Below are 26,875 nucleotides of genomic sequence, written 5' to 3'. Positions count from 1 at the left end.
TCTCGTACGCGGACTCGGGTTGTGAATATCCCCTGGGCTCATAATGAAAGAGAACGCGTTGTATAAAGTCAGAACAGAACCTTCAGCCATATACAGGGAATGACAGGCGGAATAACTTCATGTTATTGAGCTCACAGCTGATTCACCTTGTATCCTCAGAGCCAAACACTTGGCAGAGACGGAGAGGGAGTTTATTTAAGGGCAAATGAAACAAGATGATAAGTGAGAATGGAGAAGGCGTATTCATGGAGGTTTCTTATTAGGACTGTAATTTCGCGGGAATTAATTTATGGGAAATTTCCTTGGGTGTTGGGATGGGTGTGAAAAAAAGGACTACTTACCCTGCTTCATGAGCATGTTCCACCATTCCTGCTCTATTATATGCCACCTATAGATAGGACATTATGTGCAATCTAATCTGCTTCTCCTGCTCTGTAACATGCTGCCTGCAGATAGGACACTATGTACAATCTGCACAGCTCCTCCTGCTCTATAACATGCTGCCTGCAGATAGGACACTATGTACAATCTGCACAGCTCCTCCTGCTCTATAACATGCTGCCTGCAGATAGGACACTATGTACAATCTGCTCAGCTCCTCCTGCTCTATAACATGCTGCGTGTAAATAGGACACTATGTACAATCTGCACAGCTCCTCTTGCTCTATAACAAGCCGCTCGCAGATAGGACACTATGTACAATCTGCTCAGCTCCTCCTGCTCTATAACATGCTGCCTGCAGATAGGACACTATGTACAATCTGCTCAGCTCCTCCTGCTCTATAACATGCTGCCTGCAGATAGGAGACTATGTACAATCTGCTCAGCTCCTCCTGCTCTATAACATGCTGCATGTAAATAGGACACTATGTACAATCTGCATGGCTCCTCCTGCTCTATAACACGCTGCATGTAAATAGGACACTATGTACAATCTGTTTAGCTCCTCCTGCTCTATAACATGCTGCCTGCAGATATGAAAATATGTTCAATCTGCCCAGCTTATCTTGCTCTATACCATGCTGCATGCAAATAGGAATCTATAAACAATCTACTCAGCTGTTCCTGCTGTATAACATGCTTCTTACAGATAGGACACTATTTAAAATCTGTTCAGCTCCTCCTGCTGTATAGCATGCTGCCTGCAGATAGGACACTATGTACAATCTGCTCAGCTCATCCTGCTATATAACATGCTGCCTGTAGATAGGACACTATGTACAATCTGCTCAGCTCATCCTGCTCTATAACATGCTGCCTGCAGATAGGACATTATATACAATCTGCTCAGCTCCTCCTGCTCTATAACATGCTGCGTGTAAATAGGACACTATGTACAATCTGCACAGCTCCTCCTGCTCTATAACAAGCCGCTCGCAGATAGGACACTATGTACAATCTGCTCAGCTCCTCCTGCTCTATAACATGCTGCCTGCAGATAGGACACTATGTACAATCTGCTCAGCTCCTCCTGCTCTATAACATGCTGCCTGCAGATAGGAGACTATGTACAATCTGCTCAGCTCCTCCTGCTCTATAACATGCTGCATGTAAATAGGACACTATGTACAATCTGCATGGCTCCTCCTGCTCTATAACACGCTGCATGTAAATAGGACACTATGTACAATCTGTTTAGCTCCTCCTGCTCTATAACATGCTGCCTGCAGATATGAAAATATGTTCAATCTGCCCAGCTTATCTTGCTCTATACCATGCTGCATGCAAATAGGAATCTATAAACAATCTACTCAGCTGTTCCTGCTGTATAACATGCTTCTTACAGATAGGACACTATTTAAAATCTGTTCAGCTCCTCCTGCTGTATAGCATGCTGCCTGCAGATAGGACACTATGTACAATCTGCTCAGCTCATCCTGCTATATAACATGCTGCCTGTAGATAGGACACTATGTACAATCTGCTCAGCTCATCCTGCTCTATAACATGCTGCCTGCAGATAGGACATTATATACAATCTGCTCAGCTCCTCCTGCTCTATAACATGCTGCCTGCAGATAGGACATTATATACAATCTGCTCAGCTCCTCCTGCTCTATAACATGCGGTCTGCAGATAGGACACTATGTACAATCTGCTCAGCTCCTCCTGCTCTATAACATTCTGCTTGCAGATAGGACACTATGTACAATCTGCTCAACTCCTCCTACTCTGTAACATGCTGCCTGCAGATAGGACACCATGTACAATCTACTCAGTCCTCTTGCTCTATAACATGCTGCCTGCAGATAGGACACTATGTACAATCTACTCAGTCCTCTTGCTCTATAACATGCTGCCTGCAGATAGGACACTATGTACAATCTGCTCAGCTCCTCCTGCACTATAACATGCTGCCTGCAGATAGGATACTATGTACAATCTGCTCAACTCCTCCTACTCTGTAACATGCTGCCTGCAGATAGGACACTATGTACAACTAGCTCAGCTCCTCCTGCTCTGTAACATGCTGCCTGCAGATAGGATGTTATGTACCATCTGTTCATTGTCTTCTGCTCAGTAACATTCTTCCCATGAATTGGATTATGTTCTCAATAAGATGATTCCCCTTCAAGTTGGAATTTTCTAATTATTGTTTATAAATGAACGGCAGAAACAATTACAACTCCTCCCGTTGAATATTATTTTTCCCAAATTCCATCCACATACAAGGAGTTACATAAAAGATCCGGGAGATGACATTCATCTGATATGCTGATCGCTCTATGAACTGATCCTGACCGAGGATTAACCTCTTCATAGCCATACACCTTCTGTTATTTCATTATTAGTCATTTACATAACTTTTTGGAAAAATGGCTCCTAAAAAATAAAAGTTGAGGACGGTGGAGGATTTCGAACGAGAAAAAAATAGAATAATGTTCCCCTTTTATTTTCCTTTCACAGTCTAATCTTTCTCTACATGGTTTTATTACATGATGGAGATTGATGTTACAAAGTAGTCAAAACCTTCTCAGCATAAAAGGGCCGAGGCTTAGAGCGGGCGGCAAAGCTGCATTTTTTCCTTTCTGCCAAATTCATAAAAAAAAATCAGATTGGGAGCCAAAGCACATGTGTCTGCGAGACTTCCTCCCCGAGTAATGTCATACACATGTGTAACTCCATTACCGCGCACTTCACTCAGTCTCAGCATGCACACTGCACAGTGAGTTATGTCCGTGATTTTCTGCTGCAGACTTTTACTTTGAAATGTAATTGATGCATTGAAAAATAAAAATGAACGCCCGCTCTCTTTGTAAACCAACACTCATGGCGGCTGCGCTCAATCTGAGAAGGAAAGAAAACGGAATAATCATCAATCTTTCTAAACTGCAGATAATTTGAAAATGGAAAAAAGTGACAATAGCGATTACTAAGGCAAAAATGTATACGGCCGAGGGATTCAGGTACAAGGAAGCGAGATGCTAGAGCCGCGCAATGTTCTAGAACCCCCACTAGAGGGAGGTGTTTAGAATGTGCAGGGGGCATAGCCCAAAATATACCAATACATTTGTTATCTATCTCATATCTACCTATCAATCAATCAATCTATCTATCTATCTCATATCTATCTATCTATCTATCTATCTATCTATCTTTCTTTCTTTCTTTCTTTCTTTCTTTCTTTCTATCTCCTATCTATCTATCTATCTATCTATCTATCTATCTATCTCATATCTACCTCCTATCTATCTATTATCTATCTATTGTATATCTATCTCATATCTATCTATCTATCTATCCCATATCTATCTATCTCATATCTCTCTATCTATCTCATATCTATCTATCTATCTATCTATCTATCTATCTATCTATCTATCATCTATCTATTTATCTATCTATCTATCCATCTATCTATCTATCTCATATCTATCTATCTATCTATCATCTATCTATTTATCTATCTATCTCATATCTATCTATCTATCTATCTATCTTTCTATCTATCTCCTATCTATCTATCTATCTATCTATCTATCTATCTATCTCCCATCTATCTATCTATCTATCTATCTATCTATCTATCTATCTATCTATCTATCTCCTATCTATCATCTATCTATTTATCTATCTATCTATCTCATATCTCTCTATCTATCTATCTATCTATCTATCTATCTATCTATCTATCTCATATCTATCTCCCATCTATCTATCTATCTATCTATCTATCTATCTATCTATCTATCCCATATCTATCTATCTATCTATCTATCTATCTACCTATCCTAATTCTTTCTTTCTCTCTATATTTAGAATAGATGGAAGCATTGAACTATATGCATATAAATTACTCCAAGAAGTAAACATGTTTTGCTTGAATATAGATTTCCGCATGGTTATTATGTGCAGGGTAATTTGTCATAGTCCTGCAGCTGCAAAATCAGGGGATTTGGTGCAAAAGCCTCTCCTCTTCACTGGAGTTATTGATTCCTAATGTTATTCTTCCAATTTTCTAATCAGGAAATTTTAATTAATAGTGCATGACTGAGCAGCGGCTAATTGTCAGCACGGCGTAATGCTTGTCCTGCAGAATGACTTGTGAAAGGAGGTTTTATGGGAAAATCGAATGATAGTGAATAGGTAATTGCTGTGAATTATTATAATAAAGTTATTTATTTGTGTTACAATATATGTTTTACAAATAGTGAGATACAAAAAGTTCTGGGTATCTCACCCCTAAAAAAATTATCGAAAATGATACTTATCGACAGAAGTGGTCTAGATATTACCTTCCACGTGATTGAGGATTGGGTTCATGATTTTATTTGGTTGCTGCAATGGTTACATGAGAATACAAACTTCTCATTTTCATCCAAAAACTCCTCTCACTGCTAATCCCCCATCCTAAAACTGCTCCTCATCCTGCCATTGATCTAACACCCTTTCCAAATCCATGCCTCCCATTCCTGTCTATATGACTTTTCTTGAGCTGCACCAGTTTACTGGAATGCGCTAACCTAGACACATATTAGGTTCCGAGGCTAGTACACTGTGCAGAACACTCCTCCCCTCCCATTGGGTGAGATTGTAGCAGACAGAGGGAGGGTGGAAGTGCTGAGGAAGCAGGAGGGAGGGAGAGACAGTTTAACTGTCTGTGAAGCTACAGCAACGAGGGGCTCTGGTAACACCCCAATAAGCAATTCTTGCTCATTGCATAATTACAAAAGTTGATTTTAGAAGGAAGGTGGTCATGGAAAACAAATATAAGAAGATTACCACAGTCACGGTGCCTGGATCTATGAGTTTATCCATTCTTGAATTTGATGGTAGCTGGTACAACCCCTTTAAAAGTCCCAATATACACTGAGATCCCTGGTTGAAATGCATCTCATGAAGATCATTCTGTCTTTTTACAGAAATCTAACAATTAATAGGTCTTCATCCCTCTATATGCATGGGATTTTTTTTGAATCTGCCAATTTAGTGGGTTTATTCAGCCATATAAGGTGCAGATATCATGATAGATGAGGATCGGACATGCTGAAATTCATCCACCCAATCCTTTTGTTCCTTCAAGATAAGCTGCTGTTACTTCTCATACATAACAGGATTTCTCACTGAAATCCCAAATCATTAAGACGTCTTTACCTCCTTTTCTTCTCCGTCCCCGACTTTGCCTCCAGCAATGGCAGCCCAGCACCATCACCTCTTGTCATCACATTCTCCTTAGGTGATTACTGATTACTTTATGTTATTAGAGACGACCAATAGGGACCCCATAAATAGAGCTATTATTGGCCCATTGACAGCATCGCTCCATCTATGATCCAAGTTAGACAAACTAATAATGCACAATAGTGCTGGGAATGGGGCGTTGTATCTCCAGGATTCATCAAGTGTTAATGACAAATTCCTACTGAGTGCTAATGACTTTTCATTACAACTAAATGTGCTGTAATTCTACTTTTTATATTTTTTCATAATAAGGGCTCAACCTAGTCTGGGAGCAGAGAATTGGGCCACTCACTCTGACCAATCATAAAAATTACAAAAACTTCCCTCCCTCGGAGTCATAGCCACTGTAGGGTTCATGAACTTTAACCTCTCATTTCTTAATGGAGTTATACCAAGTATCTACAAGATAGGGGATAACAAGCTAATCAGTGAGAATCTGATGGCTAGGACCCAACCAATCACGAGATCGAGACCCCCAGGAGATGGAGGATCCCACAATGCTTGGCTTTCTCTTCCAATTTCTAAAAGAGTGCCAGAGATAGCACTGTGCTCTGCTATTTCTAACAATCTCATAGTATTGAATGGGCAGGAGGACACATGCTCCACCTACTGCTCCACCCACTAGTGACAACAGGACTCCCATTCTCTAGATTGCTGGGGTTCCCATTCTTCTGATGGGGATTCAAGTAGTTTGAACCTCACCAATCAGCTTATTATCCTAGTATATTAGGCCTCCCAAAAATATTTAACACGCTTTCTGTCAGGACCAGTTATAGACAATCTGGGTGACAATTATCAGGCGTACAAGTTCCGATATAATACGATTATTTCCCCTTCACATCATCTCCACGGCAAGTGAGTGTGGAGAGATGTGAAGAGGCGTGGCCAGTGGGGTAGTGGGCTAGTGTGGGGTGTTCCTGTCTCATGTCTGTACTTTAGCTATAACCTACAGACATTCATGCCTAAAAGGCATTGCAGGTTATAGTACAATTTTATGCCAGGCAGGACCTGGGGTAGAATTCTACGCCACTGAATCCACCCGCCAGATACATCAGGAACCAAGAGGCTTTTAAATGTATCTTCTCCGTTGGGGGGGAGGAATAAACATCACACAATAGTGCACGGATCACCACCCTATGATAAATGTCCACCACTGTGATGGAAGCCATTAGGCTTATGCTAGAGCAACCCATTGCCATCCCGTATTTGTGTTACAAGAGGCAGCTGGGGACACTATTGACCATGTGTAAAAAAGGGTTAAAGAACTAAGATAAGTATAATTCATAAAACAAACTTGGCAGTACGAACTGTTAAGTAGTAAAGGCACAGTCCTCACAAATTCAATGTGCACTAAACCTCGACTGATTCTTATGGACCAGTGGTTTAATCTGCTGTTGTATGTATGTCCTTACAATCACCACCAAACCAAAGCCAAAACAATTCTCCTAAACCTCGAGGAGCATACATAGTCCTTAAGTGAAGCCGATGTAGTACATCTGGTAAATGTTTACTAAAGGCAGTTTGTACTACATCGGCTTCACTCAGGCAACGCTTATTCCCCAGTGCACCACCTATTGGCCCAATGTTTTTCACATGACATATCTTTAGGTAAGTGCAAATTGGCCATAAGCATTACAGATATAGGGAAAATTGAAGCTGATTCAGTGTCCCAAACTCCATGAAAGGTTTTTCTATTGGCACATAACTGCAGAGTCCTTTGAGACAAGCTGTAATATCAGCATCAACCTCGGTCAACAAGTTGTGGCTGAGGATGGGCCGATAAACATTGTTCTGTCTTCACCAGTGTGAACACTGGTCTGTTTCATCCTAGCAGGTTTCATAATATATGTACCACACTCAGCAGTGTCCTTTCTAGTTTGCACTTCTGTCTGCTTAAATTTGGTATCTTTTGACCACTTGGTTTGTCTTTCTGTTTTTTTCTCTATTTTCTATAGATTTTGTATAACGTTGTTGTGACCCGTCTCTGGCGACCATTCTTATCTGTTGGTTCTGTTTTGTCTTTGTCTCCATGTTTTGTGCTCTGCTGCAGGGAGGGATCGTCGACCAGTTACAAGTCACCGGCTAGGGTGGATCGAGTAAGTAGGAAGGGTGAGTAGGAATTAGTGGCTTCCGAATCGTAGCCCACAGCATGCAACCGTTTCTTTGTCCCCAGTCTGCCCCGTTATACAAGCCTCTAGGTTCTTATGTCCATTTCAATGGAAAAAATGTAAAAACTAATATGATTCGTTCTACAAGGTTAAAACTTGTGTTCACATATTTTTGGAAATCATATATTTTAGTTTGAAAATGTTACTTCCAAGTGATTTTCATGCAGTTCTTCCCCCAGATCCAAGACCTAGCGATACTATTACTAGCAGATTCAATATGGAGGCAGACGCCCTAATACTGATTACCAGAGACAGGGATATTATTGATGACCTCAGACGTCGTATAGATTAACATCAGCCCTGACACTCATCAATACTTTGTGTCAGCTGCTGATATAATAAGCCCCCAGATTTGTGGCGTTAACAATTCTACCCAATGGCCATTTTACACGGAAGACATTTTTCACTTCTTCCGCTACAGATATTCAATACATGAGACCGGCCGAATAATGAACAGCGTCCTTGTTATTACAGCTGCAGGACGTCAATGCTGGAATCAGCCGAGGATTGAGATATCAAGAAGTCGCAATGTGACAAGTCTCTCAGTATGATGTCTACTGGATACGTGCATATACATAGGTTTTATTGATATACAAATCTTTAGATGGCTCCCTGTGTAAGGCCTGTATTTGAATGTTAAATGGGATAAAATAGTAAAATTCTGAATTTTTATGGCAAAGAACATTACAAAGAATAATAATTTAAAGGGGCTATACAGGGGCTCTATAACATGCTGCCTGCAACTAGACCAATATATAAAATCTGCTCCACTCATTCTGCTCTATAAAATGCTGCATGTAGATAGACCACTATATATAATCTGCTCCACTCCTCCTGCTCTATAACATGCTGCCTGTAGATAGGACACTATGTACAACCTGCTCAGCTCCTCCTGCTCTATAACATGCTGCCTGTAGATAGGAGACTATGTACAACCTGCTCAGCTCCTCCTGCTCTATAACATGCTGTCTGCAGTTAGAAGACTATGTATAATCTGCTCAGCTCCTCCTGCTCTATAACATGTACCTTCACATAGGACACTATGTACAATCTGCTCAGCTCCTCCTGCTCTACAACATGCTGCCTGCATATAAGTCTTGCTTTATGGGGAAACATGGACATCTACCACCAAGATGAAGGATTGTAAACCAAGTACACTGACATACTGGTGTGTGTCCTCTCTGTCGTTTTTCTTCTTACACTCTTGTTTTTAAGAAATAAAGGTTTTTAAAAATATGCAAATGAGGCTCAGGGGCTCAAGGCCCCATTGACATGTATGAAGCCTGGAGCCCCTCAGGCTCATTTGCATAATTTTTTAAACCCTTCTTTGTAAAAAAACAGGTCCTAAGAAGCTAAAATAAGAGTAGATCCTGCCAGAGGGGATACACACACCAGTATGTCTACAATCCTTCATCCTGGTGGTAGATGTCCTTTAAACTCCTTAGATCTGTCCAAAATTGTTTTGGATTTTACAATAAATTTGCAATAAAAAACTAACAATATGGACAAAGCCTTCAATTTCAATTATTAGTCTGTGAAACTACTGATGGGGGGATGGGATCTTCGTCTACACTCTGTCTGATAAGGGGTTGAGGTACCATGTGCCAGAGACAAGAGGAGGAGGCGGCAGGTCCCTATTGTCAGCAGGAGGTGAATGGCAGCAATCTACATATTGTCAATCATGTCTGGCCGCTCCCTATGCCCCGGCCTGTACAGCCGCATTATAAATGGCCAAATAACAAAAGCTTTCATCTGCCAGAGGACAATTCCAGGGAAGAATAGGGACCGCCGTGTCCTGGTTATAAACCATGGGACTGTGACAAGTGTGTGGGACAATGAGCACTAAATAACTTGCTGCTGCTTGTAACTTCTAGCATCTAGTATCAGGAGCAGCGGAGTCTGGGAGGAGGATGAGTCAGGGAGCCGAGGCCTGTGGATCCATCAGCTGAATAGCCCCGAGCAGCACAACCTGCAGAGCCACCACTGGGCTTTGTTATGCTAAATAAATGATGATTGGAAACAAGAGGCTAAAACAGAGTAAACACATTAAGAAGATTACAAGGCAATCCACTAATAATGAGGAAACACATAACACGTAAGGGGGAAGGAACCGCCCGGCCACAGGCACCGCCATGTCACATCCATCACCAGAGACTGCAACCTGTAACATGTACCACAATATATTATCTCTCTGATATTATCTATTTATCTATCCATCTATCCAGTGGCGTAACTAGGAGAAGCAGGGCCCCATAGTAGGCTTCTGCATGGGGCCCCCCTTCTCACTAAAGAAATATACATATTTGTATACTCACACATGCAACTTATAATCACACATTTATACACACAAATAGAGCATGTATACACATGTATCACATATATGTTAAATACATGTTATACTGTATAATGTGCAGAATAATATGTTTATAATGGAGCACATCCTCTACTCTTTAGTATGTCAGGTTGGATGTTGGGGCCCCCTGACACTGTGGGCCCCATAGCAGCTGCTATGGCTGCTACCACTGTAGTTACGCCCCTGCATCTATCTGATATATCTATCTATTATCTATCCATCTATCTGATATATCTATCTATCTATCTATCTATCTGATATATCTATCTATAATCTATATATCTGATATCCATCTATCTGTCCATCTATTATGTAAGGAGTAAGAACTGCCCCGGCCACAGGCACCGACATGTCACATCCATCACCAGAGACTGCAACCTGTAACATGTACCACAAAATATTATCTCTCTGATATTATCTATTATCTATCCATCTATCTGATATATCTATCTATCTATCTATCTATCTATCTATCTATCTATCTATCTATCTATCTATCTCATATCTATCTATCTGATATCCATCTATGTAATTGTCCATCTATTATGTAAGGGGTAAGAACTGCACTATTATGGCCATAGGCATCGACATGTCACATCCATCACCAGAGACTATAACCTGTAACATTTACCACAACATACAATATATTATCTCTCTGATATTATCTATGTATTTATCCATCTATCTGATATATCTATCTATCTAGATACTAGATACTATCTGATACTATCTATATGTCTATCTCATATCTACTTCATTTAAGTATATATTCATCTTTCTATATCCTATCTATCCATCTCATAAATATCTGTCCATCTATTATCTGTATCACTGATATGTCACACCCATCATGAGAGACTATTCAACAATTCGACTAAAATTACCTAGAAAATATTCTCTCTTTACAATGATGTATCCAGCTATCTATATTCCTTGGAATTCCATCTCTATCATTCTACTTGTTGCCCATCCCCAGTTGTGTGCACTCCTATTATTACATCTAAGGGGGTCATCAATCATAGTCCTGCACTAACTGCGCCGGCGTATGATGCTGCCCGACATGACGTACGTCTGTTTTTAGGCATATAAACTGTGATAAATGTACCTGAGTGTATGGCTACATTGGGCCAGATGTATCACTTTTGTGCGCCTAAGTGTAGTAGTTGCGCCTAAATTCTGGCGCACTGTTTTGCCAGAATTATCACAAGCTACAACCATCTGTGATAAGTTGAATTCCTGCCTCTTATTAATCACTTTACTTTAACACAGTTTAGGCGCAATTTTGGCGCAGTTTAGGCGCAATGTTAGATTGGGGCAGTTATATGTGATTCTCCTACAACCTCCTCTCTGCTTCTCTCCCGCACTGCTGCATGAGAATAACCCTCACGGCAGCACCCAGGTGTGTGACACCCAGCACCCAGTGATACAATAGTATGTGAAGAACAATATGTGTGAAGAACACATTGCAGATGTTTCCATACATCAGCAATGTGTTCTTCACACATAATCTTCTTCATATACTATTGTGAAGAACACCGTTCGGCACAAGCGTCTTCCAATAAGTGAGCAGATGTACGAAACATCTGCAATCTGTTCTTCACTGGGTTCTTCACTTGACCTGTGTTCACTGTTTTCATTGTATTATTCACTGTTCTTCACTGTGTTTCCTTAAGTAAATGCTCAATGTCGAGCAGGGGAAATACTCGTCCGAGCAACGAGCCGTTTAGAAAACGCTAATACTCAAACGAGCATCAACGAGTATACTCGCTCATCTCTAATCTATATCTATCTATCTCCTATCTATCTATCTATCTATCTCATATCTATCTATCTATCTATCTATCTATCTATCTATCTATCTATCTCATATCAATCTATCTATCTATCTCCTATCTATCTCCTATCTATCTATCTCCTATCTATCTATCTCATATCTATCTATCTATCTATCTATCTATCTATCTAAAAAATAGAAAAAATAGGCGGCACTCCAATTTTGTGGGAAAAATTCAAGTGGTTTTTATTCCCAAGTCGCTACGTTTCAGCCTCATCCGAAGCCTTTCTCAAGGCTTGAGAAAGGCTTCGGATGAGGCTGAAACGTAGCGACTTGGGAATAAAAACCACTTGAATTTTTCCCACAAAATTGGAGTGCCGCCTATTTTTTCTATTTTTTATGAACTGGGGGATCTGGCCGACCCGTTAGTGCGTGCACCCATCCTTATCATTGGTCATGCAGTGCCGCTGTAAACTTTTTTCATTTTTATCTATCTATCTATCTATCTATCTCATATCTATCTATCTATCTATCTATCTATCTCATATCTATCTATATATCTATCTATCTATCTCATATCTATCTATCTATCTCATATCTATCTATCTATCTATCTATCTATCTATCTATCTCATATCTATCTATCTATCTCATATCTATCTATCTATCTCATGTCTATCTAGCTATCTATCTATCTATCTATCTATCTATCTATCTATCTATCTTTCTATCTATCTATCCCATATCTTTCTATCTATCTTTCTATCTATCTTTCTATCCTCACAACTCGGATACCCTCCAGAAAATATTTTGCTAGGATCAAACTGTACTTAAAGTTTTAATACAAATATTTTGTATTTATGGTATTTACTAATATATTGGGCTTCTCTCATTCCCCCCCTATATTTCCATTAATTATGTGGCACACAGGTTGCCATAGTAATTGCTCTTTTGTGGCCATCTCCGATGTAAAACCTGCCTCTAGTGATCAGATATCTATGCAAATCATATTCTGCATATTATTCACATGTACGATGCAAATACAAGGCTGGGAGTATCTGCATGAGTGACCCCCAGAGAGCGTCCCCTACACAGAAAATTCAAGTATATTGTGTCTGGAACCTTTAGAAGCCAAAAATCTGTAACTACAAATGTGTTATTACATATATCCGCAAAAGACTTTATAAAATACTTTATACAAAAACATCTAAAATAAAGTTAACTTATAACATTTGCCACAAAGTATTGGGGGTCGTGTATCTTTTCCCCCATTCCCTGAGCTTCTTTTTGTGATGTTTGAGAAAGGCTTGAGATGAAAGCTGAAATGTAGCCATGGAATAAAGTCCACCGAATTTTCTATTATTATCTGCACTTTTTGGTATTATTTGAATAAGAAACCCGGCCTGGTTTTGTCCTCTGGCAACTTATTTTCTATTTTTCATTAATAATTGTTGTGCCACAGTCAGATTTATAGCTCTATCATCTATGTATGTATGTATCTATCTATCTATATATCTCATATCTATCTATCTCTCTATCTCATATCTATCTATCTATCTATCTATCTATCTATCTATCTATCTATCTATCTACTATCTATCTCATATCTATCTATCTATCTCATATCTATCTATCTATCTATCTATCTCATATCTATCTCATATCTATCTCATATCTATCTCATATCTATCTCATATCTATCTATCTATCTATCTATCTATCTATCTATCTATCTATCTCATATCTATCTATCTATCTATCTATCTATCTCATATCTATCTCATATCTATCTCATATCTATCTATCTCATATCTATCTATCTCATATCTATCTATCTATCTATCTATCTCATATCTATCTATCTATCTATCTATCTATTTATCTAAGCAAACAAAAATTGCAAAGCAGCACAGCCTTCAGGAAAAAAAGGTTCAGACGGGTGCTATCCCAATACTCTTACCCAAAGAGTGTAGATATAGAAGCAAAAAAGTGGCAGCACTCCAAGGAATCGTGGAAAAAAGTGTGAGGTTTATTCCATCTCTAGCAACGTTTCAGCTGTGGATCAGCCTTTGTCAAGCTTGACAAAGGCTGATCCACAGCTGAAACGTTGCTAGAGATGGAATACACCTCACACTTTTTTCCACGATTCCTTGGAGTGCTGCCACTTTTTTGCTTCTATATCTATCTATCTATCTATCTATCTATCTATCTATTTCATATCTATCTATCTATCTATCTATCTATCTCATATCTATCTATCTATCTATCTATCTATCTATCTATCTATCTATCTATCACATATCTATGTATCATCTATCTATCTATCTATCTATCTCATATCTATCTATCATCTATCTATCTACCTATCTCCTATCTATCTATCTATCTATCTATCTATCTATCTATCACATATCTATGTATCATCTATCTATCTATCTATCTATCTATCTATCTATTATCTATCTATCTCTCTATCTCATATCTATCTATCTATCTCATATCTATCTATCTATCTATCTATCTATCTATCTATCTATCTATCTATCTCATATCTATCTATTTATCTATCTATCTATCTATCTATCTCATATCTATCTCATATCTATCTATCTCATATCTATCTATCTCATATCTATCTATCTATCTATCTATCTATCTATCTCTCTATCTCATATCTATCTATCTATCTATCTATCTATCTATCTCATATCTATCTATCTATCTATCTATCTCATATCTATCTATCTATCTATCTATCTATCTCATATCTATCTATCTATCTATCTATCTATCTATCTCATATCTATCTCATATCTATCTATCTCTCTATCTCATATCTATCTATCTCATATCTATCTATCTCATATCTATCTATCTATCTATCTATCTATCTATCTATCTATCTATCTATCTCCCATCTATTTATCTATCTATCTATCTATCTATCCCATATCTATCTATCTATCTATCTCATATCTATCTATCTATCTATCTATCTATCTATCTATCTCATATCTATCTATCTATCTCATATCTATCTATCTATCTATCTATCTATCTATCTATCTATCTATCTCTTATAGATATATAGATATCTATGTCTTACCTTTCTATCTATTTATCCATCTATCCATCAACTATGTATCTTGTAGCATCATGTGCTTTTTAGCTATGGAAATACTATAAGATCCCCACAGGAGAAGCTTGTAAATTGCGTTGCTTTTCCCCGGTCCCTCTGGTCTCTGTGTGACGCGGCTGCCATAATGGAGCGGATTCCTGCGGCACAGCGTTTGACATGAGAGCTTTTCCCACTTTCTCCAAACACTGCAGGTAACATCGCAAAAAGCGTCTCCATCAAACAGGTTTCTTATATGACAGCGACATTTAGAATAAATGTAGAGCTTTCCTGGGCTCCCATGCTGGGTTATGGAGGTGCCTTGCAGGGGCTCGCTTTACTTTCGTCCTCTCCAACATGAGGTCAAACAAAGCCAAAGCCGGTCATTGTCTGGTTATATCAGAAACACAAAGTGTCCGTCCAGATATGAGACACTGGAGACATAACTTATAATAACTGTGGATATTACTGTATTACAGAGGAGTTTGTTATTTTATACTTTGTATTAATATGTATTATGGTTTTACGTAAAATGGCATAAAAATGGAGAAATAACACATTGGGCTCTGCTCCATCTGTAAATATGACTTCAATCAGACTTTGCAACCTGATGCTCCATCAATTCTCGAAAGCAAATTGCGCTGTGAGAATCAGCTAATGCACCTTATCAACCATGAATTGTGGCCGTCTTTAGTGCTCCTGACAATAGTATACAGCAGGCGGCAATATGAAGAGCCGCATGACAGCGGGGAGATAAGACTTAAATAACAACTCATTTGCTTTACCATTCATATGCATCGCACTGCCGCCTGATAGAATACAAATGCCGCCGTGAATGGCAACCTCCTGACATCTCCCGCTTGCAGAGCATACAGCCGGTTTAATGATGCTTTCATCTCTCCGAGGCAAATCCTAAGCCAGATGGGATGATACAGGTGTAGCAAAGTCATGTCCCATTGTGTTATCTCTACTAGGATGTCACATAACGCATTTCTGTGTGTAAAAACAATTTTTGCAAATTTTACAAAAATTTGGCTCAGCTGCAGCCGTATAGCAGAAAAAATGCAAGACACGCTAGAGGATGTCATTGACAGATGTAGCAAAGTCATCTTTCATTGTGTTACCTCTGCGGTGGGGGTCATATAATGTATTTATGTGCATAAAAAGCGCATAAAAGAAACAATGCTTCAAATTTTACAAATTTACACAAATTTTACAAATTCGGTTCTGCTGCAGCATTCAAAACACTAGAATATGGGAGTTACAAATATAGTAAAGTTGCGTACTATTGTGTTACCTCTACTATGACGTCATATAATTAATTATTTTTTGCATAAAAAGTGCATACAAGCAACAACGACACAAGTAATTTGACAAATTTTACAATTTCGGCTCTTCTACAACCGTATAGCAGCAAAACATATAAGACACACCAGAATATGCAATTTACAGATGTAGTAAAGTTGTGTTCTATTGTGTTACCTCTACTATGATGCAGTATAATTCATTTTTGTGAATAAAAAGTGCATAAGAGCAACAACGACACAAGAAATTTGACAAATTTTACAAACTTGGCTCAGCTACAGCCGTATTGCTGAAAATATACAAAACACACCAGAATATGCCATTTTTACAGATGTAGATAAGTCATGTTCTATTGTGTTACTTCTACTATGACGTCATATAGTTCATTTTTGGCATAAGAAGAGCGTTAAAGAAACAAAACTCCACAAATTTTACAAATTTGGTTTAGCTATATCTGTATATCAGGGGAAATGCAAGACACAATGGAATATGTCAGTTACAGATGCAACAAAGTCGTCTTCCATTGAGTAACCTCTACTAAGACGTCATATAATACATTCCTGTTCATACAAACATCATGAAAGACACAACTCTACAAATTTTACAAATTTGGCTCAGTTCTAAGCATGTAGCAGAAGAAATGGAAGGCACACCAGAATATGTCAGATGTAGCAAAGTCTTCTTACATTTTGTTACATCAGCTATGACAGTGATGGCGAACCTTTTAGAGATTGAGTGCCCAAAATTAGACCCAAAACACACGTGCCACGTAACAAACTTTTTGCTACCAGAATCTTTGAGCTCCAATCCGACCCTGTCCACACCTTCTCACTCTTGGGACAGGACCAAGCAGCACAGGATGGGTCACTTTAAAATAGCAGGGTACTACTTGGACTACCTGAGACTGCAGAAAGGTGCCATGTCAGGCAAACTCTGTGCCTGGGAGACAGCCAGTGTGCCCACAGAGAGGTCTCCGAGTGCCATCTCTGGCACCAGTGCCATTGGTTCACCACCACTGAGCTATGACGTCATATAATGCATTTTGGAACATAAACAATGGAGAGAAAAAAACAACAACACTACAAATTTTGTAAATTTTAAGAATACGGTTCAACTACAACTGCATAGTAGAGAGAATACACAAATAATGCAACTTTGAAAAGTTTGAAGAGTAACTTTTACCTGTGTACACCAGAGAGTTGTCATCGTTGTCAGACGTAGGCGGCGGTGTGACTCCATGGCTCCCCCTTTGAAGGTCATCCGAGTCTGTAGAGAATAACATCACAGCCGCAGATGGGGTCATAGTGCTTACAGAAGTTGTCATTTTTTTCATCACATTTCCAGAAACAAGTAAATCCGAGCATAGAGGCAAAAAAGCGAACAGGAAGAGATGACAGGAAGACATCTCCATCGGGCTCCCCTAATGGTCTCTTTCATGAACGTCTCAATTATAGAGCAATTTTCTCTTGGATTTGATGCTTCTACTATCTTAATTGTAAGCTCTCCGGTGCACCTTGTCTGCTACCTCTCAGCATGTGGACTGCCTGGGGTACATGCTGGGAGGCGATCAGTATAGACAGCGGCGAGCATATGGAGAGGGGAAGGCGGCATGGCTCAATGCTAGCATTGCTAATTCTCTACCTTATTGTTAATCAAAGCTATTGACTGTGATCACTAACCATCATCGCTCCATCTCCTGACAATTGGAGTCTCTTGGGAGTAACCCTTTGTTGGGACAACGAGGGGGAAAAATAGGGTCTTGTGAAGCAAGAAGGAGCGTAAAATGGGAACTTTTTTTTATAAGAACGTAAAAAATACAATGAGGGAGGGCAGCAGGCCAGGACATCTGTGGGATAATATGCTCCATTATAAGGAGATGATGAGAAGGGAATATTCAAGTCAGGTCGGTAGACACTAAGTTTGGACAATGGGTTAAGACACAATTATCTTTCTTGAAGGGACCAAATGTAACAATTTTAAAAGTTATTAAAAAGTTTGGTGTCACACAACAGCAAGACTTCAAGGTCAACTTTAGTATCACATGCGTTTTCCATGGGAGAAAGTTCCTATTTCTTATTGCCCCATAAATCATCACTGTTCCAAAAGGCAACCAGATGGGTCCTAGCACGGACAGAGACAGGTCAAATGGATACAAAATGGACATTGGAAATTTTAATATTAATATTTATATTTATTAAAAAAAAATTCAATTTTTTATTTTAATGTTTATGTTTTAGATTTTATCTTTATATATGTTATAGTGATGGCTGAAGTAGTGTAACCTGTTTAAGAAATAGTGACTTTTAAGCAATTACTATTTTAAAGAACATTGACGTCACCGGATATATCAGGAGTGTCTGGCCTCCTGATATTTTAGGTCAGGGTCGGCACCACCACCCGGCAAACCCAGGCAGGTGCTGGGGCCCACAGCTGCTGGGAGGGCCCACTCGTGGCCACTTTCCCGTCCCTAGCAGCCTGGACGCTGACGTGTGTCTCTGCATGTGAAGCACGAAGGGGAAGTTCCGGACCTGAGCATAAGACTGCGGAGAGTGCTATTCTCTTACTTTGAATGGTCACATTTACTAGTCCATGGGGTATGAGGGGGCTGTATATAATGAATGGGTGGGGGATGAGGAGGGGGCTGTATATAATGTATGGGGTGAGGAGGGGGCTTCATATAATGTATGGGGTGAAGAGGGGGCTGCATATAATATATGGGGGTGAGGAGGGGGTTGCATATAATGTATAGGGTGAGAAGGGTGTGCATATAATGTTTGGGGGAGAGGAGAGGGCTGCATATAATGCATGTGGGGTGAGGAGGGGGGCTGCATATAATGGGTGCTGAAGGGGATGAATATAATCCATGTGGAGCGGCTGCATATATTTAAACTATGAGTGGTGAGGGGGGGCTGGGCAGTATATAATTAATCCATGAGGAGGCTCCATTTTATTAATTTGTGGGGGTGAGGAGGCTATATATATAAAACCCATGCCTCTAGCCAGTTTACTGCAAAGGGGCCCACTAAGGCTCTGTCGCCCAAGGGCCCACTGAAACCTGTAGCTGGCTCTGTATCAGGTGACCGAGCTGCTCACATAAATCTACATATATCTTCCCTGTTGGTGTAGATTTGGCCTATTATCTAGCAGCTGCTAAGCTCAAACTGTCTCTGGCTGAAGCAAGTGTGCAGGCCCAATCAAGGAAAGTCCTGTAGCAGTCAACCCCGCCGCAGGCCTCATATTCCTAATGGCTCTCTATGGCTCCTCGGTGTGGAACTGGTGTATAGAGGATAATAATTGCACTTTCTGGTGGTTCACAAGGCATTGTGATTATTCCAGGGCCAAAAACGAGTGTACAACCCCTGATAAATCTTCCCTTATATCTTTATCTATGTCTCTCCAAAGTTTTAACCAAAGAAGAATCAAAACATAATCTGCTTAATAAAAATATTATCAATATTAGTATCATATTATAACTAACACACTTCCCAACCTTTTTTAAACAAAAATATATTAATAAATCAATCAATATTGAATCTGTAAGGTTTCAGTACCTCGCCACCCGATTGATGAGACCTTGATAACAACTGTGGTTGGCATCACAATTTATCCCCTTTCATTTGAAGAGGACTGAATGCCACATAGACCATATCACCTATGGATATGACTGATTGGTGTCGATGCCTGGTGTTAGACCCTCAACAATCTGATATTGATGATCTTTCGGTAATCAATACCTTAATACTGGAAAACTCCTTTAAGCTGGCCATACATTTCAGATGTCTTTCTTTGAACGACCAGTCCATGATGGATGGTCTGGGGATATTGGCATTTTGGAAAACAAGGGATACTGTAAAATAACAAATCACCAACTGATTTCTGTGTGATCTGATTCTTAGGCTGGTCTTCTATTGATATAAAGGATATACATTTGGTACAAACAACTTGTAAGCCAACAATGACCAATCCAAAATGGCAGATCAAGTTCCGACTGATATCTGCCATTGGTTGGCATTTAGCATGGATTGAATCATATGGAATTGAATCATTGGGGGCTTGTATGCCAGTTTTCTGCCACTCCCTCCCCATGCCACCTCCACGTGGGTAGAAATAATTGGGGAGAGACAGAGAGAGTGGAACTGAAATTCTATCCCAAGTCCTTTCTGAGATTCTTAGTAGTTCACACTGTTGATATATCCCCCCTTGCGTATTGATTGAAGCCTAGGTTCGGCATTGTACTCACTGCCTAGCACCTGCTTTTCATGCCCAAGATCTAAACAGCTCCCATCCTGAGCATATACCCCCTTTAAGTGTGGCATCTCAAAAGATTTGGATAAAGGGAACTCAACACTGCCTGCAAAGAGAATAGCAGGTGCTAAAACCATTACATGGCAGTCCCCTCACCCCAGGTTGTCAACAGAATATAGCTGTGAGAGAAATAAAGATATATTTGCTGTTATTATATATACCAGGAGAATGAATGTATCATGTTGTTAAAGTCACAAGATGAACGGTGCAAAACTTCAAACATGAAAATATATATATATATATATATATATATATATATATATATATATATATAATTATTATTATATTGTAAAATGGAAATATTTCTTCTAGTCCATCCCAGAAAGAGTTTATGATCAACTCTACAACTTGTTCTCCAAAATACAAGCCCTCATACAGAAGTTACATTGAAAGAAAAGGTGCACTTTGTAAATGTTTATAGATGATAAGATACTTTATACTATAGCTAAACAGTACATTGAGTACTTAAAGGAAAACTACCATTAACTTTAACAAAAACAAACAAAACATACTCACCTACCCTCCCCTTCCTCCTGACCCCGCTGGTGTCCTTCTCTTGGTACGCCGGGATCGCCTAGAAAAAAGACTTACAATTAGCGAGCCTGAGCGAGGGGACAAGAAGTCCGGTGCTCTGGGCTGCTAATTATTCACACCTCCTGTGTGACATCATCTCCCTCTTCCAAGCTGGGAGCGGAAGGTATCCATTACACAGGAGGTTTAAATTCACCCCTTTCATGTGATGTCACCTGAATAATTAGCAGCCCGAAGCACCGGACATCTTGTCCCATCACTCAGGCCTCATAATTATAAATCTTTTTTTTAAAGGAAAGCTACCATTAAGTTTAACAAAAAAAAAAACTAAACATAAACTCACTTATGCTCCGTATTTGAGTATGTTTAGTTTTTTTTTCTTTTTTAACTTAATGGTAGTTTTTCTTTAGTACCAAAAGTTGAAATGACTGATACATTTTGACCAGATACCCATTTATACCATTCTTTGCTTTGCCATTTTGATACACTGTGTAACACAAGGATAATAATGGCAGAGATAATGGGGCACATTTACTTACCTGGTCCGTATGCTATCCCTGAGGTGCGTTGTCCGACGAGGATGAAGTCTGCTTCGATCCACGTAGATTCTGTGCCCGAGATTCTGCATGTGTCGCTCCCCGCTTAGGTCCGCCGGAGTTCACCTTCTTCTTCCCGGTGCATGTAAGTGCTTGGCTTGCGACACAATTTTGAATGTTAAACTCCGCACTTAGTCCGAATCCGACGGATCGTCCGACGGCCCGCCCCCCGACTTCTGTCGCATGAAAGCCGGGGCCGATGCACCAAAATCTGATCGCAGGCGACACAATCCCCTTTTAAATGCGGCGTACAACGGAAATTGTTGCATATTCCAACGATAGTGCGGTACGCGGACCCTTAGTAAATGAGCCCTAATATGCTAAATTATACAATATATAATATACAGTTTACCATAATTTTTGACACCACTCCTTCTATGCCATCAGAACCCCTGGTAAGTGAATACATGGGTACAGTAGTTAATGATCCAAATCTCTCAGAAATTATTTGTCGGGATCATATTTTTGAAGAAAAATATATGATTTTAGTATTTAAGAAAATGACTAATATTTAAATTTAATATTTACTGTAATTTGATAAAGTTCAGCACTGTGTCAGCTTCTGTGTGTATATACAGTAGTTTGGGAAGTTGTATATTACTATATATATGGTACAACCCCAACTTTCAACAGCTCATTTATCTTTGTCAAAGCATCATTGCAGAAATCCTCCAGGGAAAGGTTCTGGTTTGTGAGTCCGAGCTAATTTTCCATTTGATAAAGACAAATTATCAGCAAGCAGCCAGACAAGGTCGTTCCTATTCCAGTGAGGGAGCCAAAAGTGTCAGCTAAAGAGTTAAAAACAAAACTGATACGTCCCCACCATTTTGCTCAGATCTGGGATTTTTCACAGTAGCCTGTGCTTATCTACTCATATTTTTGGTTGTACCTCAAGCCTTCACATGTGAAAGTCACGTCGGAAAAAGTCACAAGGGATTGAAGGATGCAAAACCCATCATGAATGAATCAGTATATTCACACTTCTCATCCCCTCAGCCGGAAAATATTACAACTTTTAAACTTTAACACCATCACTTAGGAGACATCTCATGCACAAAAGTTTTTAAAATATTTTGGCTCTATATAATTGTCAGTGAAATATTTTAGTATGAGGGGAAATATAAAGATGAAGTGGTAAATTATATTGAATTTATGGGATTTACAGGGCTAACCAGACTGGCCCACCGGTCAGTCCTCAGAGAATCTGTAAGCGGGGCAGACTTGAACCTATACTGGACCTCAGACGATCAGAATACAATGGGGGTCATTTACTAAGAGCCCAAATTGCTATTTTGCGTCGGGTTTCCCGAATATTACCTATTTGCCCCGTTTTTCCCTGAATTGCCCCGGGTTTTTGGCGCACGCGATCGGATTGTGGTGCATCGGCGTCGGCATGCATGCAACAGAAATCGGGGGGCGTGACCGTCGGTGAACCTGACGGATTCGGAAAAAACGCAGAATTTTTTTTTTTAAAAATGTGTCGCTTGACACGTGCTTACCTGCACCCAAGATAGAATGGTGAACTCCGGCAAATTCTGGCGGACATCAGCGTAGCAGCGACATCTGGTGGACATTGGGCGCACTATCTTAGTGAATCGCCAGAAGACCCGAATCTTCGACGGAGAACGCACCACAGGACCGGGTAAGTAAATGTGCCCCAATATCTTCATTGGAGACTTATAAGATCCATTTACAAGAGGTTGATGGATATCCAGAATAACCTGATCCATAGGACCAATGGACTCCAGTCCAACTAAGGCAAACACTACTGATAACATGTCCGTAGAATAAGTATTTTATATCAGATGGGTGGAGATCCAAAAACCAGATCAGTTATTGGAACAGAAAGAGTAATGGCCAGACCAGGCTACAGTAGATAATGAATAGGCATTAAGCTGCAGTGACTCCGTTTAGCCACAATACTGATGTGGACACAAGCTCTAGTCAGGTAAAGGTTGTCCTGGTCAACAGGCTCTCTATGATATTTGTTTCTGTAACCTTACTCAATGACGTGCCTTCAATCTACATTCCTGAAATTTAATTATTAATTAATAATTTTTAACTCAGGACCTACTTTTAGAGAATGGTCATACTGTCATCACTTGAGTGCTGCTCGGGTTGATAAAGGCTTCGGTGAAAATTTTTACAAGACCTCCAACTATAATACTTCATTAATGTTATTGTGTTTCTCATTTTAGGACGAGACCCAAGCTGCAATGTTTGGTTCGTCCAGTAGTTTGGGTTCACCCCCACCGGTAACACTCGTGATTGGAGCTGGCACTGACTGCAGGTGTGAACCTGTCACTAGTGGCAATTAAAGGGTAACACCTGGGATCAGATGTGGGTGAACATTCAGTACCTGAACTCAAACCACACTTTTAGGTTCCAGTATGGTGACAATGAACCTGAATGGGTTTGATCATCCCTGCTTCCTGAAGCTCATAGGCTTGGGTGCAACTATCACTTTGCCCCTAATTTCATGGTTACTTGGATTATGCTATAGTTCAGTGATGGCGAACCTTTTAGAGCCTGAGTGCCCAAACTTCAACCACAAGTCCCTTATTTACTGCAAAGTGCCAGCACAGCAATTTAAGGCGTAATTCATTTCGCCTTGTTCTTTGACAAGTTTAAATCGTTCACCCTCATAAGTACACCAACGCAGTTGAAAGGAGAAGGGCAAATTTGTCTATCATTGTAGGAAGGTACTGTTTAGTGAACTTCATGCTGGGGTGATGGCCTGGGTGCCCACAGAGAGGGCTCCGAGTGCCGCCTCTGGCACCAGTGCCATAGGTTCTCCACCACTGCTATAGTTCATGGTAACATCCAACAATGTGATCCCTATTACATTGAGATTCAGAATGAGACCCAAAAAATAATGTGATACTCCTCTCGTTCTAATCATGAAACTCATACATGATGGAAAAAAGTTGAATGAAATATCAAATTAAGGGTTATTTTGACAGACCATCGTTTCAGGGAATGAAAATCCCTGGAAACATTTGGGTCCTGTCATTCATATGGAAGTTACTCTGACATGTACCACCTACCTCAACATCATTCCTGACCAGAATTAGTAGAGCTATAGGGATCTACTGCTAACATTTGTTGCCTGATGTAACAGGGGACCTTCAGAGGACCTGTAGTGTCTATGCTTCAATTGATTTGAGTTTTTGTGGTGGCTGAGAGGAGATCTACATACTATGGGTGAGTAGTTTTGATAGCATTGAAGACAATTCCATAGGGAAATGTACTGAGGATGTGCCCTTCTCTCTTGTATTTGAATTATAAGGACAACTTATGAGATTTATAGTAGATGTGGACAAACATTCAAAAAAATCTTTATTTCTCTACCATACAAGTAGAAAGAATATTCAGCTGAAACATGTCAAAACATTTTAGGCACACACTCAATAGATGATTAATGGACTTGAGCAATCTTCATTCTGGCAGTCACAAGTAATTATTGACATAGGACTACATGCATGTAGAATTCTGCACATACCTTTCAATATACTTGATACATATATTGTCAAAGAAGTAGACCATGTAGGCAAGCTAAATCGCTCCCGAGATGACTGCATCCTTACTTTTATGCTTAACACATGAGTGCCAGATGTTGACCTTTGCTATTGGTGAGACATCCACCCTTGTGTGACTTCCATTAGACAGTCCAAAGTGATACTTGGAATGTCAAAAAAACTAAGATTGAAGAGGTGGCTCTACTAGGAAAGTGTAGGGATAATTTGACTTCTGGTGGTTTGCATGTTTTTGGGATGCTTTATTGTTGGCTAATGACTATAATGAACCAACTATACTTATTCTATGGTCTTAGACTATAGCTTAGTCATACGGTAAAGTCAACAGGAGATGATGTCATCACTCTATGGTAGAGGAGCTGACTGTTTCAACTTTCTTTTTGTACTAGGATAAAATTGGTGGTTTATCCTAGTACAAAAAGAAAGTTGAAGCAGTCAGCTCACTCACAGTAATCCCAAGAAGCTGACTATTCCATTTGGCTGTGGAACTCAGTGCACGGATAAAACGGCCATGTTAGACGGAATCCAGCACTTGAGTAAGAACTGAGGCATAGAGTTCAAAATGAATAGGTCCATAAGGGATCATGCAATATTTATGAAGATTGAACATAAACATACATAAGGTACAAAAAATACCTGCCAAAAACATCTGTGCTGTGAAGTCTCCTTTTACCTACTGTAAATAAACTTTTGGCCAGTTTATTGGCTTAAAGAGGTTGTCCACTTTAAGCACATTCCAGCAAATAATTGATATTGTTTGTATGATAAAAAGTTCAAATATGTCTACTTGATTTCATGCAACAGGAAGCTGCTCTGTTTACTTCCTGTAGATAAACATCGGTCCATGATCATGTGATGTCACACAGGTGCACAGCTCGTTATATCACAGAGAGCAATCAGAGCTGTGAGATGCTAACAAGCCATACAGCTATGTGGCATCACATGACCATGGACCACTGTATATCTACAGGAAGTAGACACTGATGCTTCCTGTTGAATGACAGCAAGCGGAGATCTAGAACACAGTGAAGAATTGATACAAAAAGTGTATTGGAAAATGTAATAACTTTTTGTTACACAAACAATATTCACTATTTGCCGAAATGTGCTTGCTTAAAGTGGAAAAACCCTTTAAAGACTGTTCAATCATTTTGTGGCCAACACAAAAATAAGATCACTTCAAGAGTAAAAGAAAAAACAATATAAACCCATATTGCATTTTTTGGGGGGTTCTAAATCAATTTTCTAAATTTTTATTTGAAAGTAAAAGTTGTAGTAGAAAAATGGGACTTAGTCTGAGTCAAAGGAGCATTTCAGTCTTTCTATGAAGAGAATTGGACCCTTTATAGAAAAATACTCTTAACTATGCACATAATTCACTTTTTATTTCACGTTTTCCTTTCATCCGTGAGCGCCAGAGTAAGCAAAAAATAACCCGCTTGTTATGGTTTAATATAATTCTTTTTTATGCAGCCTATCCCCTAATAGTGGTCAGCAGACAGATCCTCCG

At 39.5% G+C, this 26,875-nt stretch overlaps 1 protein-coding gene across 2 annotated transcripts in view; it reads right to left on the bottom strand.

Moving 5' to 3' along the window:
- Positions 1-26,875, bottom strand: part of ROBO1 (roundabout guidance receptor 1) — a 754,561-nt gene that overhangs the window by 347,528 nt on the left and 380,158 nt on the right. For both annotated transcript variants that reach the window (XM_072138539.1, XM_072138540.1), the window contains exon 3: positions 17,580-17,663. In XM_072138539.1, the coding sequence (XP_071994640.1) occupies positions 17,580-17,663 (84 nt within the window). The remainder of the gene's footprint in view (positions 1-17,579; positions 17,664-26,875) is intronic.

The sequence above is a fragment of the Engystomops pustulosus genome, chromosome 2 (assembly GCF_040894005.1).
Source record: "Engystomops pustulosus chromosome 2, aEngPut4.maternal, whole genome shotgun sequence".
In the NCBI taxonomy this organism is placed as follows: Eukaryota; Metazoa; Chordata; class Amphibia; order Anura; family Leptodactylidae; genus Engystomops; species Engystomops pustulosus.
This window is presented reverse-complemented; position numbering and strand designations above follow the sequence as displayed.